This window comes from Capra hircus, chromosome 10 (assembly GCF_001704415.2).
Source record: "Capra hircus breed San Clemente chromosome 10, ASM170441v1, whole genome shotgun sequence".
Classification (NCBI taxonomy): Eukaryota; Metazoa; Chordata; class Mammalia; order Artiodactyla; family Bovidae; genus Capra; species Capra hircus.
The window spans coordinates 87,728,651-87,746,400 of record NC_030817.1 but is presented as its reverse complement, the minus strand read 5'-3'; the positions used below and the strand labels follow the sequence as shown (position 1 = coordinate 87,746,400).

Genomic DNA, 17,750 nt, shown 5'->3' with positions numbered 1-17,750 from the left:
CTGAGTGGCTAACATCCTCAGAGCTCAGGCATCCAGCCTCCCAGCCCCTGGATGAGGTGTTTAGGCCCCAAGCCAGGCCAGCCCCAAGATTCCTATTCTGGGGCAGCCCAGCTACAGCCCCAGGAGGGCCGCCAACAAGGGGCCCAGCAGCTTATCGCTGCGCGGGGACTCTCCAGCGGGCAGACTGTCTCCACTGCTGCTGAGCCAAGCTGATAAAGAGGACAGACCCTTGTGTTTACAGTGGCTGGGAGAGTGGGGCCTCCTGGGGGCGGCCCCATCTCCTGTGGGAACAGACTGTCTGTTTGCTGAGATACCATCGCATTCCTGCAGCCCCAGGATGGATGGGGGCGGGCTGGGGTGCGGAGATGGGAGGGGAGGAGGAAATATGACAGCTGCCTGCTCTCTCTCTGTCCCCTGGGGCCCCACGTTGAGAAGGCTGACACTGGGTCTTCTGGTGGGTCTATGGTTTCCCGGCCTGATTGTTAAGCACTTCATTAAGGTCAGTGATACCCAACACGGGCACTTCTCTCTACAGTTTATAAAATATTTTCTCAACATGTATCTTTTTTTGGTCTTCCAGAGAACCTTCTATTTAGTTAGTTTGAGGTCATAACGTTTCACAGAAAAAGATGCCTTTCTTTCTAATCAGACTGGCGCAGAGGACCGGTAACATGACCGGACATTGGGGCAGGGGTCCTGCTTGACGCTCAGCAGACTAGGCCACCCCACAATTAAAGCTACTTACACACTGCTTGCTATGGGACAATGACTGTCAAAAGTACTTGAGATGCACTAAGTCATTTAATCTTCACAACAGCCCTCGTGAGATAGGTGCTATCATTATACATTTTACGGTAGAGGAAATCAAGGCATAAGTCACACAGGAAGAAAGCGAGCGGGCTGGGATTTGAACCCCAGCAGCACAACTCCAGCATCCCCAATTTAACCACGGGACTACACTGCCAGCTTAAACTCAGTTCATGATAGTTATTGGGTTGGTCGGCAAGTTCATTCAGGTTTTTCCGTAAGATGTTATATTTCTCCCATGCTTACAAAGGCAGCAAGTGTTTACAACCACAGAAGCAGGAACTGGCCTTGGAGTTAGGCCTGTGTTCAACTTCCAGCACTGACACCAATGACCTTGGAGGCTGACCCTCGCCTGTCTGAGTCTCAGTTTCCTTCTCTGGAAAGTGGAAACAAGACCAGCCTTAGCAGCCTTAACTCTGACCAGGGTGTCAGAGTTGTTGTATGCGAAAGGTCTGGGACAGGGTAGATTTTCATTAAATAACCACTCTTACTACTTTGACAGCTGATGTAGGGAGGTGGCCTGCCCAAAATTGAGATTTCAGAAGAGTATCATTTAAACAAGAGAGACCCGCCACTCAGCTATGGAAGCACAGAGGAGGGGTGGCATCTAGTTGAACAGATCTGGTGGCTTCTCAGGATGCAGCATGTGGGTGGGACCCTGGCTTCAGTTGGGCAGCCTTGAGTTTAAATTCCAACATCCAGCCCTTACTCTCTGGGTAGACTTGGGGAACTGCTTGACTTCTTTGTAAAATGAGAACACTAGGAGAACTATCGGAGAAGGCAATGGCACCCCACTCCAGTACTCTTGCCTGGAAAATCCCATGGACGGAGGAGCCTGGTGGGCTGCAGTCCATGGGGTCGCTGAGGGTCGGACACGACTGAGCGACTTCACTTTCACTTTTCACTTTCATGCATTGGAGAAGGACATGGCAACCCACTCCAGTGTTGTGGCCTGGAGAATCCCAGGGACGGGGGAGCCTGGCGGGCTGCCGTGTCTGGGGTCGCACAGAGTCGGGCACGACTGACGCGACTCAGCAGCAGCAGCAGCAGCAGCAGCAGCAGCGGCAGCAGCACTACCCTCCTAGGGTTGTGAAGAACGGACGAGATTGCTCGGGAAAAGAAGCGCTGGGCGCACTGGCAGGTGCGTGGCAAGTGCTCAGTGAGCGCTGCTGATATTGTTGCTCCTGGGGTGGGAGGGGGGTGGTAGACAGCAGAGTGCTCCCCCCACCTCCAAAGATGTCTATGTCCTAATCTCTGCAACCCTCAACTGTGTATCCTAATTGCTGGAACCTGTGACTGTGTTAGGTCACGTGGCAGAGCGGAATTCAGGTTGCTGGTTGAATTAAGGTTGCTAATCAGATGACCTTGAGATGGGGAATTATCCTGGGTTATCAGTGTGGGCCCAGTATCATCACAGGGCAAATGAGTTAGGCTAAACTAGAAAATGCTATGGTAACAAATATCCCCCCAGTCCCAGTGGCTTTACTATAACCATGTTTAGGTACTACCTGATGAGTTATCAGGATGCTCTGTTCTTCAAAGTCACTCGACCGTCCAGCTGCAGGAAGTTCCACATTGATATATTTCCATAATGACAGCGGCAGGGAAAAGAGAACATGGCAAGCCACACACTGGTTCCTAACTCACCTGCCTAAAAGTATTGCGCATCACTTCTGCTCATATTTTATTGGCCAAAGCAAGTCACATGGACACATTTGAGTTCAATTGGGTGGAGAAGCACAATCCTACTATCTTCCCAGAAGAGAGAAATGACTATTTATCAAGTCTTAATACCTATCATCAATGGTATAGTCCAGAGTGGGGCTTGGGTTGAATGCAGTTCAGACATAATTTGTTTGGCATGTTCAGTATTTTAAATAATTATATAAAGTTTCCAACATGTATGACATCAAACTATGTCATATACAAGTTCATATAATCTGGCTAAATTTGAAAAGTTGAACTATTGTGATAGTGAGCCCAGCTGTATTAATTAGAATTAGGTTGGGCAGATTATAACAGAAAATGTCAAAATAACAGTAGTTTAAATAAGATACATGTTTCTTTCTCATATAAAAGGAGCCAGGAGATAAACCGGCAGCTCAGGCCTGGGTAGGTAGATTCAGAAAGCCATCAGGGGCTTAGGCTTCCCTGTTCTGTTGCCTTCCGTGTACAGCTCCCATTTGCAAAGGCTGCTTCACAGTCCGTGGTGGCTTCCAGGGCTCCAGCCATCACATCCACATTCTAGGCCAGAGAAGAAAAGCTGAAGTCAAACAGGGGGCCTCCGGATGAGCCTTCCCAGAATTCCTGCACAACGCGTCTCCTTGCAGCTTATTGTCTCGATAGCTGCATGGCTATACCAAGGGCAAGGGAGGATGCAGATGGTCATCTGACTGCGCTCAAGCCAAAGTAGCCCTTTTCTCCCAGGACGAAATTTTCCCAGCTGAAAATAAATCATCTTTCTGTTATTAAAAAGAAAGAAAAAGAACTGGGGTTGCCATTGGCACTTAACAGTCTCTGCCAGGAGCCTGCAGTCCTGATTGTCTGGAGTGGAATAGTAGATTCTCATTCACACTGGGCCTGAGTGCATCAGTTTCCCACAGACCCCACCACTCCCTGATGCCTCTCCAGCACTCTGTCCGTTACTATTTATCATTGGGCTTATGTTGGCTGTTTTGGTCTTTTTACGTAACAGAATTAAGAGGAGAAAGAAATATTTGTTTTATTTTGTTAAAAGTCAAGAAAGAGCAAAAAATATACCAAGAGAATCACGAGAGTAGAAGTATATTTCTCTGGGGAAGAGAAAAATATTCCTTTTTTAAAAAATTTTAAAATATATTAAAAACATTTTTTATTGGCCACAGTATGCAGTATTTTAGTTTCCTGACCAGGGATTGAATCTGTGCCCCTTGCATTGGGACTGTGGACTCTTAACCATTGGACCACCAGGGAAGTCCTGCGAAAAATATTCTTAGCTGTGTATCATGCAAACACAGTGTATTAAAAAGAATGCAGCTTAATACACTGCTCTGAAACAGCTGATTTGTTTGGGTTGCTGCTCTGGCCAGGCATCTGACTGGTTATGTAGCTCCCTGGGAAGACAGTGGGCCTGCGATCCTCCTGGTTTTGCACAGCTCACCTTCTTTTTGGGAGGAGAACAGCCCCATTTTGTCCAACATCTTTTACCCCTTATTTGGGATGACCCTGCCCTTCTTTGTATTCGGGACTTATTTTGAGCAAGTTCAAAACTGTCTTGTAAAGTTCAAGATCATTATGGCAGGCAAAAATGCAGTGAAATAGCACACCACTGTCAGTTAATTACTAAAAATCCTTTAATAGCTGACATTATTATAAATTATATACCCATTATGACAGGGACAATTGAGCTCTCTGTTTTTTTTTTTTTTTGGCCCTGCATTGGAACCCCAAACAATGCTGTCTTGTTGGAGAATGACCTGGATGCTCTTGGAAGCAAGTTGGGAGTTTTCATGGGCTACCTATGCTGACCACAGCAGCCTGTGGGCCTCTGAGGACACCCTGTTGCTGGGTGGGGATGAGGCAGCTACCTGAAAAGGCCTCAAAAACAACCATTTTCCTGTTCCGACCTGCCTCCCCCACTGCTATGGCCGCAAGAGTCTCTTCCCCAGTGAACCTCCCAACTCCCTCTGCTCTGTCCCCTGTTCTTTCCGTGTCCTAGACCTAGCTCAAAGAGCGCCTCTTCCAGACAGCCTCCCCTGATTCTCCTTCCTAAAGCTCCAGACACATAGTTGGTTCTCTTTTGGTTTTGCTTTTAGGTTGAGCACATAAAGTACACATATTAAATGTAAACCTTGAAGGTTTTTTCACCTGTGTGTACACTATGTAGCCTCCTCCTGAATCAAGACATGGACTATGGGTCCTCTCTTGACTCAGAAATGCACCTGTGCATGAGAATTCCCTCTGGAGAGTGACAGATGCGGCCTCTGGCCTAATCCAGAGATGCCAATTCAGTAGATCTTGAGTGGCTCAGGGGTGCAGATGAATAGCACTCAGGTCCTCAAGTAGAGGGGACTTCCCTGGTGGCTCAGTGGCAAAGAATCTGCCTGCAATGCAGGAGACCCGGGTTCAGTCCCTGGATTGAGAAGATCCCCTGGAGGAGGGCATGGCTAACCCATCCACTATTCTTGCCTGGAGAATCCCATGGACTGAGGAGCCTTGTGAGCTGCAGTCCATGGGGTTGCACAGAATCGGACACGACTGAAGCAGCAGCAGCCTCAAGTGGAGCAGGTCTGCAGCCCACCCTGGAGAAACCTACTTAGTGCTTGCGGGAGTAGGTCCCCTGTCTTCTTTATTACCCGCCCTGTCAGATGGGGGCGTGTTCTGGTCCCTTGTTTCAGGACCCAGCAAGGTTCTGGGCTGAAAGAGGCATCCACAGGGGTGGTTCTAGGCTGGGTGCTGTCTGAATCTATGCAATTTGGGAGGCTGGCCCAGAGAAAAAGAATACTCTGATGGGTGCAGGGCCTTGGAAGGGCCTCCTACAAGTTACTTTTACCCCACTTTCAGTCTACCTCTGGCAGCCACTGAAGAGTTTATGGTCTTAGATGTTGTAGGGGTGAGACGTTGTCTGCTGGATAAGACAGCTTACACCTTCCATCCGCAGGAATGGCCACCGGGATGCTCAGCCTTGCTTCAAATTAGAATCACCTGGGGGAGCTTAAAAAGCACCCCACATACCCAGCCCCCCATTAGATATTTAGATTTGATTGGTCTGGGGTAGGGGTGGAGCTTTAGTATTTTTTAAGCTCCCAGGTGATTCCAATGCACAGTCAAGGCCGAGAACCCCTGAGCAGAGGCCTGGCTCTGAATTTTAATCTTTATCTGCTCCAGATATATACTGAGTATATAGCTTCATAGATACTGTATATAAGTATATAATGTATATATACTTAGTATATATATTTATAGTCTTATATATTTATACTCAGTATATACACTCATATATAATATTTTATATGTCTAAAAGTCTATGAATATATTTATATAAAAGATTATATCCATATATAAGGGTTTATATACTAAGAGTATAATTAAAGCCAGGTAAATGCATGTCCTCCCACCACCTCCCTTCTGCCTCTCCTGAAGGGGCCAGGATTTCTGACTGTGGTTGGTGTCATCCAAGCCAACCATGTCCCTGGGCTACCTTCGGGCACCCACTCCCTCCTGGAGACAAATCAGCTAATAATATTGGACATTTATGAAGCATCTTCTGTTATATTTCTAATCCTCACGGCAACATTGCATTTCAGCAGGAAGGAAGCTGAACTCAGGAAACCTTAGTGATTGCCTTCAGAGCCTCAGTGGGTAGGGACTGGAGCTGGGATCACACCCAGGCCTTTAGGGTTCCAAAGGCCACGTGCATTTCCCTGGCCAGGCTGCTTCTGGAAACAGTGCCTGATTACTGAACACCAGCCATGCCCAGGGCACAGGCCCACTTACCCATTAGGCACGGCAGACATGGTGCCTAGGGCCCATGGTGATTTTAAGGGGCCTAGAAAATGTTTTAGTTTTAATTGTGTTTGAAATCAGAGGAAAAGAAATAATAATGATAAACATACAATGATGAATCCAGCCTGGATTACATTTGTCAAATGTAATGTCAATTACATATGCCAAAACACTTGTAAAATAAATAATTTTTTTTTTTTATGGAAGAAGGTACCCATGAAGACAAAGTGTCTAGGGACCATGGAAGTCACAATGCAGCCCTGTGCAGAGTCCTGGGTCCTGGAAGTTGCTGACCATTGTGTCCCCCAGCCCTTCCCAGAGCACAGTGAGTGCTAGTGGGGATTGAGGCAAGAAATGTTTATTACACACCCTCTGTACACCAAGCTCTGGGAAGTAAACAAAAGCGACAAGTGTGTCCCGGTCTAGCTGAGAAGAGACGATATGCAGACAGGAAGCCAGACAGGATGCCCTCTCCCACTGTGGTCAGTTCTTCTAGCTCTTCTTATTTTTTTTAATGTTATTTATTTGGGTCTTTGTTGCTGTGGGGGCTCTTCTCTAGTTACGGCAAGCAGAGGCTACTCTCTAGTTGGATTGCTTCCATGTCTTGGCTATTGTAAATAGTACTGCTAAGAACACTGGGGTGCATGAATTTTTTCGAATTAGAGTTTTCATCTTTTCCAAATATATGCCCAGGAATGGGATTGCTGGATCATACAGCAGTTCTACTTTTAGTTTTTTAAGGAACCTCCATACTCTTCTCTGTAGTGTCTATACCATTTACATTCCCACCAACAGTGTAGGACAGACTTCCTTTTCTCCACACTCTCTCCAACATTTATTATTCATAGATTTTTTGATGAAAACCATTTGATTGATACTGGTTTTTTGATACAGACTTTGTGGTTTTGATTTGCATTTCTCTAATAACTTAACAATGTTGAGCATTTTTTCCTGTGCCGGTTGGCCATCTGGATGATTTCTTCAGTGAAATGTATATTTAGGTCTTCTGACCATTTTTTCATTGAGTTGTTTGTTTTCAGGTACTTACTATCTTGATCTTTTCATACTGAGGGCTGCCTCATTCTTTTCCAATAGCTGGATGATATACAGTAATTGATTTAACTAGATCCTTTATTGATAACCTTGTTTCCAATCTCTTCGTTATAAAGTCACCTTATGGAGCATAACTCCCACTCTTCCAATTGTGCATTAAATAACTGTATATATACATTATTTCACTATGTGCGAGCACATGTGTATGTCTGCATATAAAATGGAATCACAGCATCGAGAGGTGTGGGCACTGTGAGGGAGGGGTTGTTGTTTATTTGCTAAGTCATTCTCAACTCATTGCAACCCCATGGACTGTAGCCCGCCAGGCTCCTCTGTCCATGGGGATTTTCCAGGCAAGAATACTGGAGTGGGTTGCCGTTTCCTTCTCCAGGGGATCTTCCCAACCCAAGGATCAAACCTGCATCTCCCGCACTGGCAAGCGGATTCTTTACCACTGAGCCACCAGGGAATCCTGCGAGGGAGGGGAAGCTGGGGCAACTTCCATGGGGAGGTGAAAGTGGCCATATTTATCTACATTAAATTCCTTCTCCCCAATTTTGGGAGCACCTCCTGGGTGCTGTGCTAGGGGTACAGAGGGGAGGAGCATTCACGCTTTGCTCTTGGGGGCCTCTCAGATTGGGACAATCACTTGCGTCCCTGGGAAGGAGGTCTGTACAGATGCCAGGAGAGCGAAAGGGGGGCAGCCACAGGCCTGTCTCTCGGGAGAGAGAGGAAAAAACTGGCGGAAAAGAAGGAAGAGCATTGCAGGCAGGTGAACCAGCTTGTGCAAAGGCTGGGTGTCAGTTGACAGGAAACAGGGGGCCTTTAGGGTGTTCTGGGGCGCAGGCCTTCTCTTGTTCAGGGTCCACGTGATGGGAGGGGAGCTGAGAGGGGACCTACACCTACTTGGGCTGGGAAGTGACTCTTTGCCCTTCCGGGTCATGGGGCTTCAATGGTTCTCAGTCTGGGAGCCTTGTGATGAGAGAGAAGTGCTTGAAACCTTTTTCTGGCTGTGGTGTAGAGGAATGACTGAATAACAAGGACTATCCAGTAATCTCCCAGTCCCTGACGGGCAGGCTCCTTGCACGAAAGGCCTTTGACCCATAGCAAGTGCCCTATAGAAACAAGTCCCTGAATTATAGTCAAGAACTCAAATGAGCCCTGTTCCCGGGCATTGTCTCTGAGACGAGGGCTCCTGGATTTGGCTGAAGGCTAAGGGGAGTGAGCTTCCTCCACCAGGAGGCCTGGGCTCAGGCCGGGGGTCAGGTCTGGGGTCACAGTCCGGTGCTGCTCACAGTGATTGTGACATTCTTTAGGAATCTCTCATCTCTGTTCAAAGAAAAAAAAAAGCCCCTCCATTTTGCATACTATTCCCTGATACATCTAGGTTAGCTTTAATAGTAAAATGGGATACATTGCAAATATAATATAAAAGTAAATTTCTCCAACCTTTTTGAGTCAAATTAGCCCTTCAGAAAAATCCTTTGACTTCGAGGGATTCTCCTAGTTTGAGACGGATGGATGAAGGCAATCCAGTTTCACTGCAGCGAAGCTACAGTCCTCACCCAGGTCTCTGTGTAACTACCTCTGGCCCTCTTAACAACCAGGAGACTGTTGCTGATGAAGACTTCACTTATTCACGCCTCTGTTCATTCATTCACCTGGTATTTCTGAAGCCTGATAATGTTCAGGGCAAAGGGCTTCCCTGGTGGCGCAGAGGTTAAAGCGTCTGCCTGCAATGTGGGAGACCTGGGTTCAATCCCTGGGTCAGGAAGATCCCCTGGAGAAGGAAATGGCAACCCACTCCAGTATTGCTGCCTGGAGAATCCTGTGGACGGAGGAGCTTGGTAGGCTACAGTCCACGGGTCGTAAAGAGTCGGACACGACTGAGCGACTTCACTTTCACATGACACTCACAAGGAGCAAAATAGCAGTAGCAGCTCTAAATGCTTTGCATATATATCAATCAATACAGTGATCCTACAGGGTAGGTACTATTATTATTAAATCCATATTACAGATGAGGAAACTGAAACTTGGAGAGGATAGGTAAAGTGACCGAGGCCACCCTGTAAGCGCCAGAGCCAAGATTAAAACCAGGCAGTCTGACCCCAAGGCTGCCCTTTTATCTCCTCTTCTGGATACACTGCACAGTTAGGGTCAGAAGCCTTAGGCACCGGGATAAGGGGCAAAGAGCCCTGGGAGCTAGAAAACCTCAGGTCAACCTCTGACTCCCTCCAAGCGGCCCTGTGATCTTGGACAAATCACTCTTTTTCTGGTTCTAGAATCTCCTCTGGCTCCCCTCCCTGTCCTGTTCTGAGCTGTTTAGACTATTTAGATAGTGGAGGGTTAAGGGCAGCACAAGGGGTGTGACCAGCAGCATTGGGAAGGGCAGTTTCTCTAGGTTCCCAGGAGCTGCTGAGTTCCACAGGGTGCCAAGACTCTATTCCTGCCACAGTCAAGCAGGCCCATTTTATCGATGAGGAAATTGAGGTTAAATAAAACAACTAACTCCTTGCTTATTTAGCTAATGTGCGTGCTCAGTCGCCGGGTTATGTCTGACTGTTTGCGACCCCACGGACTGCAGCCCACCAGGCTCTGTCCACGGGATTTCCCAGGCAAGAATACTGGAGTGGGTTGCTGTTTTCTTCTCCTCGGGATACTTCCCACCCAGGGATCGAACCTGCATCTCTTGTGCCTTCTGCATTGGCAGGCGATTCTTTACCACTGCGCTACCTGGGAAGATAACATCTCCCATGTGCTGAGCACCTATTAGGTGCCAGACACTGGACTAAGCCTTTGAATCTTCAAAACAACCTCCCAATATTATTATTACCAGTTAAGTGTCAGGCTCCCTGTGTATAGTCTCTAATCTGGGAGTAATCATAGCACCCAATTGGGGTTTGTTTTAGGAAGTTAAGGAGGTTGCCTATGGTCACACAACTGAGAGGTAACTGAACAGGGTTTGAACCCAGGTCTGTTTGGTTCAACAAAATGATGGTTAAGAACCATTACCCCGTGCTGCCCAAGCATAGGCTGCCTGGAGTGGTAATGGTAAAGTCGGCATTTGATTCATAGAGGCTGTGGTAATAATAGGTTCCATAATTGTAGACAGGACCAGGAAAAGTCCTTCTGAGAGAAAGTAAGATGTGAGCAAACAAAAAAGCCTGAAAGTAGGTGAAATTAGGAATTCGTTAAACCGGCGTTCCCAACAATGGATGTATTCAGATGGTTATTAGGATAATTCAGGTGATATACAGATAAACCACCTATTTTTTTAATGTATTATGTATATATGTATTTATTTTGTAAGAAATGCTTTATTTTTAAAATTTGTTTGGTCACACCGCGCAGCTTGTGGGATCTTAGTTCCCCAACCAGGGAATGAGCCTGGGCCCTCGGCAATGAGAGCATGGAGCCCTTACCACTGGATTCTAGGGATTCCTGATTTTATATATTTGTTTCATTATTATTATTATTAAAATTTATTTACTTTTGGCTGTGCTCTTTGTGGCTGTGCATGCTTTTCTCTAGTTGTGGTGCACGGACTTGCAGTGGCTTCTTATTGTGAACCACAGGCTCTAGGACACATGGGCTTCAGCAGCTTGGCACATGGGCTCCGTAGTTGCGCCTCCAGGCTCTGGAGCACAGGCTGAGTGGCTGTAGTCCATGGACATAGCTGCTCTGTGGCATGTGGAATCTTCCCGGACCAGGAATCGAACCTGTCTCTTGCATTGGCAGGTAGATTCTTTACTACTGAGCCACCAGGGAAGCCCCTATCATTATATATATATATATATTTTTTTTTTTTTAATTTAAATTTGGCTGACCCAGTTTTTAGCTGTGGCATGTGAACTCTCAGCTGTGGGATGTGGGACTAGTTCCCTGACCAGGGATCAAACCCAGGCCCTCTGCATTGGGAGCGTAGCATCTCAGCCACTGAACCACCAGGGAAGTCCCTTTATGTATCTATCTTAAAGTCATAAATTTAACTAGCACATTTGTGACGCCATGGCTATTACTGCTTGTGACAAGGCTAAATAAAAGTGGTGAACTGATTTTTAAAATTAAGTAAATAAGCGTCAGTAAGGTGTCTACACTATTCAGATGTTCTCTCACACTCTCAAGTCTGTGTAACAGCAAGTCACACTGGTTCTATCTTCAGATATGTCCAGGATCTGACCTTTCCTCCCCATGCCAGCATGGCCTCTCCTGGGCCACTGCAACCGTCTCCCACCAGGCCGCAATCTCTGCCCTGCCATCTATTCTCCGTGTGGCAACTAGGGGGAGCCAGTCAAACAGAAGGCAGACCGTGGCCCTCCTCTCAGAACCTCCAGGGGCTCCCAGCTCACAGGACAAGCCCAAGACCCACCAATGGCCCGGGTACCCTATAATCTGCATGCCCCCCACCTCCCACAGTACTTGTCTCATCTCATGACCTCTTTGATGGTCCTGGGATATGCAAGGCACACTCCCACCTCAGGGCCTTTGCGTTTGCTGTTTTCTGAGCAACATTCATCTCCCAGATAGTGTCAGATAGTGTCAGACAGTGTCACCATCAAGACCTTGCTCAAATGCTACCTTCCCAGAGAAGTATCCCCTGACCACTTTCTCTGAACCACACCCACTTTCTCCTGGCATTTGTCTCGTCTTATTTGTAACATTGGCGCATTTATCTTCCAAGATGCTGGATGCGATTATTTTGCTTATGGTCTGTCTGTCCTCCCACTGGACTCCTTGAGTTCGGGAGTTTTTGTGTTCTGCTTACTGAAGCGTCCCCAGCGCCGGGAACATGGCCTGGCACCCACTAGGAACTGGACGAGTGTGTGTCGTGGGTGGATACATGCCTGTGCGCATTCTTCAAGACAGAAAGGGCCCGCAGCGGTCATCCGTCTCAGAAGAGGTTATGTAATTTGTCTTTGGTCACACAACCAAGAAGTGACAGAGATGGGACTTGAACCCAGGGCCACTTGAGTTGAGTGTTCTCCTTCTTAGTATCTGGCCCTAAAAAAGGAAACACGGTCTTTTGTCTTTGGGATGTTTCCATGCCTCTGCATGCTAAGTCGCTTCTGTGTGTTTGACTCTTTGCTACCCTATAGACCATAGCCCACCAGGCTCCTCTGTCCAAGGGAGTTTCCAGGCAAGAATACTGGAGTGGGTTGCCATGCCTCCTCCAGGGGATCTTCCCAACCCAGGGATCAAACCTGCAACTTTTATGCCTCGTGTGTTGGCAAGCGGGTTCTTTACCACTAGCGCCACCTGGGAAGCCTGGATGTTTCCGCATTAGCTAGGACATGAATTTGAGCAAATTCTGGAGACAAGTGGAGGACAGAGGAGCCTGGTGTGCTGCAACAGCCCACGGGGTTGCAGAGTTGGATACAACTTAGCAACTGAACAACCACCACCTAAGGCTGAAGCTCTGAGGCCCTGCCCTCTGGGCACTGCCACACGCACCCTCTAGTGGTCACAACACAGGCAGCCGCAGGCCAGGCTGGATGGGCCCTGGAAATCCAAGGACAAGGGGGCTGACTGTCACCATCCTTTCTTTCCTGATATTATTGCTATTGAGACGTGGTCTTCCTGGAATGAGGGATGCCTCTGGGACCTCATGTCATTGAACTTTGGTTACCATCTGTGGCACGATTCCTATTCCCACCCCAAGGCTTATAGAGCCGAGGGAGGTTAAGCAGACTCAGTCCTGAACTCAGGCCTACCACACTCTGGTTTCCGTGCTCTTCAGGTGTCATCTAGCTGGCACCTAAAGGCACCCCACCCCCAATGCCTCATCTCTGGGTGAGCAGAAGGAAAACTCTGTCCAAATTACTGCTCAGGAAAGAAGGCAGCCCTCCCCAGGGAGGTTTCTGTTTCAGTCTTTCCTTGGTCTGAGGCCCCAGACACAGACCTGACATCCCTCAGGGTGCTCCCCCAGGAACCCTTCAGAAAGGAATGTCCTGGTACCTCAGGGAGGAATTGGGGAATGGAGGGGGAAGGAGACATGGTTTGACTCCAGGGGTAGGCGTTGAGCATTTGTGGAAGCCCTGAGGGGTCATCTGTCTGCTTGCTGTCCTTTCCCTTTAGATTCCCGTCACATACACCCCTTCCCCCAAACTGGCTGGGTTGAAATCCAGCCTCTAAATAAGAGCTTGCACAAGTTACTAGGTCTTTGTGCCTCAGTGTCCTTAACTATAAGTTAATGGTTAATAACTATGCCTACACCCAAAGTGTTGTTAAATGGAGTCTGGGGCCTTACCCCACAATGCTTTGATTCAGCAGGTCCAATGGACCGGTTTGAAAAGCACTGTCCTCAAGGATATGCTTTGGCAACACAGACCCACATCACTTCCTTGCTGTCAGGGTGAGCGCACATACCGGCTGATGTCTCTGTGGAATTAGCATTATTTTAGCACTTTGAAGACTATCTTCATGTCAATGATTAATTCCTCTTCCTCAGTTTACTTACCTGTGAAATGGAAGTAATAGTATCTATCAGGGCTGTTGTGAGAATGACTAAAATCTCTGTAATGCTTGAAACATGGCCTTGCCCACAGTAAGTGCAAGCTATTATTATAATCCACAGCCAAACCAGTGGATACCCTGATAAAACACTTTACATTAAATTTCTCCTCCTATTTTAAGACGCACTAATTTCCCCAGGGGACAGAAGTGACTGAAAAGAGGCCTCAGGGTCCGTTGTCCTCTCCGTATTGCTTACACTGGTGTTTTGTTCACTTGTGAAAATTCACCCTGTTTGCTTGCGATTTGTACTTTCCATGCACTTATCTCATAGGGGCTTCATGGTCCCGTGAAAACACAGGACAGGCATCATCATCTCCGTTTTTCAAACGAGAAAATGAGGCCAAGACAGCTATTCTGTCTTGGCTAACGCAGAAGGGGATGCGGGTGAGGAAGCTTCTAAGCCCGACCCTCCATTCGCCAGAGTAACCGCCTCTCCCAGAGGGCGCAGACTGAACAGTACCTGGTCCAGGTAAAGCTCAGCAAAGGGTGAGCCCATCCAGCAAACACTGCCCTTCCCCCAGCGCACACTTAAGTCGGGGCGGCCCCGGGGACTCGCACTGCGGCTGCCTCACACGGCCAGCCCCACACGTGGGAACCCACACGAGAACCGCGCGCCGGGGCCCCCTTCGCCCCCGCGGGGGAATGGCGCCCAGCCTCGGGCCAATGAGAGTAGCGGAATTTATTTCATTCAGTGCGGGGCCGGGCTCTTGCCCGGAAAGGGGCGGGGCGCCACGCCGGGGGCGGTGCCGCCGCGCGCCCGGGAGAGGGCGGTGCCCGCCCCGTGGCCCGGCCAATCGGCGCCGCGCCCGGAGAGGGAGGGGGGACCAGGCCTTTTTTCCCTCCGCGCGGGGCCAATCCCGACTTTACAAGCTTGAACTTTTGCCACCCTCGGACGAGAGAGCGCGCCCGAGGAGGTACCCCGCCGCGCCGGCTCCAGGGGCAAGAGCGGCCTTAACCCTTCCCGCGCCAGGCGGCCCGCTGCTGCCACCGCGCCCCCACCAGCTTGCCCGGGATCAGAAGGGATCTGGCCCCCAACCCACCCCCATTTCCGTGGTGAAACGTCGCTGGGGAAATCACGAGCCCTACTCACACCCCTCTTTGTGGTGCAGAGAATAAACTGGAGAAGGAAAGCGGGTGGAGAAGTCACCCAGCCTCGAGGGGGCCTGGACGGCTGGCGGCCCGCCTAGCTCTGAGGGAAAGACTTGGCGACCGAAAGGAGCCCGAGAGACGTTCCCCGCCGCCACCCCACCCTCCGTAACTCCTTACCTCGAGCAAGCCTAGAGTCCCTCTGCGTGAGGTATCCCACGCCACCCGACTGGCCCAGCAGACTACCCCCGACTTTGAGCAGGGGTGTGGAAACCTCGTGCTATCACGTTAGATCCCGCCACCCCAACAAATCAGCCGCCCCCTACTGCCAAAAAACGTAAACCAGGAAAGCACACACGCACACCCATTTTTATTAGCCTTCCCTGGGATAGGGGTTTGTACCAATTCTAAAGTGCAACGTGTGTTTGAAGTTTGTGCACAAGCCAAGGAGAGGCAAAGCGCCCCGTTTGCGTCCGAGTCTCAGTGGGTCCACCAAACTCTCGCGCAGCCAGCCTGCCCGTGGTTTGTGTAACCGTGTGTGTGAGTGTGTGCGCGCGCGCGCGCTCGCATCTGTGCCCGCGGCGCACGCGAGCCAGAGAGCCGGCCGTGGGCGCTGTCAGGCCCTGGGCGGGGGAGGGGGGTGGTGCTGGGGCAAGCGTGGGGCGGGGGCCGGGGCTCGGCCCGCCCCGGGAGCCGGCCCCTTGGAGCCTCGGGCCCTGCAATGGGACGTGTTCTCCTTTAAGAGTTAAGAAACTTGAAACCTTGTTTGCGCAACAATCAGCGCCGCGGAGCCGCCAAAGTGTCTAGACTGGCATATGATGGGAGGCAGCCAATGACTCCGCGGCGCTCCTCCGGGGGCCCTCAGTGTGCGTTTGAGGAGAACAAAAAAGAGAGAGAGAGAGCCGAGTGGGGGAGCGAGCGAGGGAGTCGAGCCGAGAGAAAGAGCCGCCGGGCGCTGCCTCGCCAGACCTCGCCGGGACCGCGGGGCCACCGGGAGGCACTTTTTGTGGAGGGGGAGGGGGGCGACCTCTGCAGCCGCAGCGTCCTGGGCGTCCGAATGCGGCGTGGGGCGGGCTATGACCTCTGCCTCGGTGGATTGCATTTTAATTAAGGATTCCCAGCAGCTCTTTGGGATTTTTACAGTTTCCACTCATGTGTTGACACCGCGTTCAGGAGAAATTCGCTCCAAGTGCATCTAGCGCCTGGGACCTGAGACAGAGTTGGCCTTTCGTGCATGCAATTCCAGGGATTTTGGTTTTGTTTGGGGTTCTTTTTCTTCCTTTCCTTTTTTTCCCCCCTTTTCTTTTTGCAGGGAGTAAGAAGGAAGCCGAGGGTATCATCAACAAGCCTGCCTTTCGGATCCTGCAGGAAAAACCCATGTAGTGAAGCGCTTGGGTTTTAAAGGCAGGGCTTTCCAGACACATTTGGGGAGTTCAGCTCGAGTGCTTTGTGCTCATGGACCAGCCGCGCAACTTTTGAAGGCTCGCCGGCCCATGCGGGGTCTTTCTGGCGGCGCGCCGCCTGCAGTCCCTCTAAAGCGCCGGGGCTGGAGTTGCTGAGCCTCCCGGCCGCCGGGGTCCATGTAGCCGCGGGCCGGGCGCGGACTGCGGATCGGCGTGCGCGCGTTCCCCGCCGTCCAGCCCCGGCGAGCTCCCTCATGTTGCAGCCTTGCGGTGCCCCTTCGACGACAGGCTGTGCGCGGTTTGCACGGCGCCCTGCGGCAGAGCTTCATGTGGGGCTGCGGCCCGCGCAGCCGGCGCCTCGCTGAGGAAACGGACCCCCGGTAACCGGAGACCGCCTCCCCCCCCTCCCCCGGCGCCAAAGGATATCGTATGTTCAGGTCCAAACGCTCGGGGCTGGTGCGGCGACTTTGGCGAAGTCGTGTGGTCCCCGACCGGGAGGAAGGCGGCGGCAGCGGCGGCGGCGGTGGCGACGAGGATGGGAGCGTGGGCAGCCGAGCTGAGCCGGCCGCGCGGGCACGAGAAGGCGGAGGCTGTGGCCGCCCCGAAGTCCGCCCGGTAGCCCTGCGGCGGCCCCGGGACGCGGTGGGACAGCGAGGCGCCCAAGGCGCTGGGAGACGCCGGCGCTCAGGGGGCCCCCCGAGGCCCATGTCCGAGCCGGGGGCCGGCTCTGGGGGCTCCTCGCTGGACGTGGGGGAGCCGGGAGGCCAGGGCTGGCTGCCCGAAAGTGACTGCGAGACGGTGACCTGCTGTCTCTTCTCGGAGCGGGACGCCGCCGGAGCTCCCCGAGAAGCCGGCGAACCCCTGGTCGGGGCGGCCCAGGAGCCGGAGGGCGGCGGGCGGAGTCGCGAAGCCCGCTCGCGGCTGCTGCTGCTGGAGCAGGAACTCAAGACGGTCACGTACTCGCTGCTGAAGCGGCTCAAGGAGCGCTCGCTGGACACGCTGCTGGAGGCGGTGGAGTCCCGCGGCGGCGTGCCGGGCGGCTGCGTGCTGGTGCCGCGCGCCGACCTCCGCCTGGGCGGCCAGCCCGCGCCGCCGCAGCTGCTGCTCGGACGCCTCTTCCGCTGGCCCGACCTGCAGCACGCCGTGGAGCTCAAGCCCCTGTGCGGCTGCCACAGCTTCGCCGCCGCCGCCGACGGCCCCACCGTGTGCTGCAACCCCTACCATTTCAGCCGGCTCTGCGGGCCAGGTGAGCACGCCGCGCCCTGCGGGTCCTCGCGGTTCCCGTCCAGCCACCTTCCGTGGCCTTCTCTCTCCCCTTGACTCTCGGGAGGGAGGGCGAAGCTGCGGGTGTTCCCCCGGGTGCCCCGGAGCGTGGGAGTTCCCAGTGCAGGCGCCTCATCC

At 51.3% G+C, this 17,750-nt stretch overlaps 1 protein-coding gene across 2 annotated transcripts in view; it reads left to right on the top strand.

The window, feature by feature from the left end:
- SMAD6 (SMAD family member 6) overlaps positions 15,312 to 17,750 on the top strand; it is a 76,561-nt gene continuing 74,122 nt past the window's right edge. The window contains exon 1 of one of the 2 annotated variants that reach the window (XM_018053608.1): positions 15,312 to 17,595. In XM_018053608.1, coding sequence (XP_017909097.1) covers positions 16,779 to 17,595 — 817 coding nt within the window. In that variant the 5' untranslated portion in view covers positions 15,312 to 16,778. The remainder of the gene's footprint in view (positions 17,596 to 17,750) is intronic. The other variant, XM_018053607.1, reaches the window with a different exon arrangement.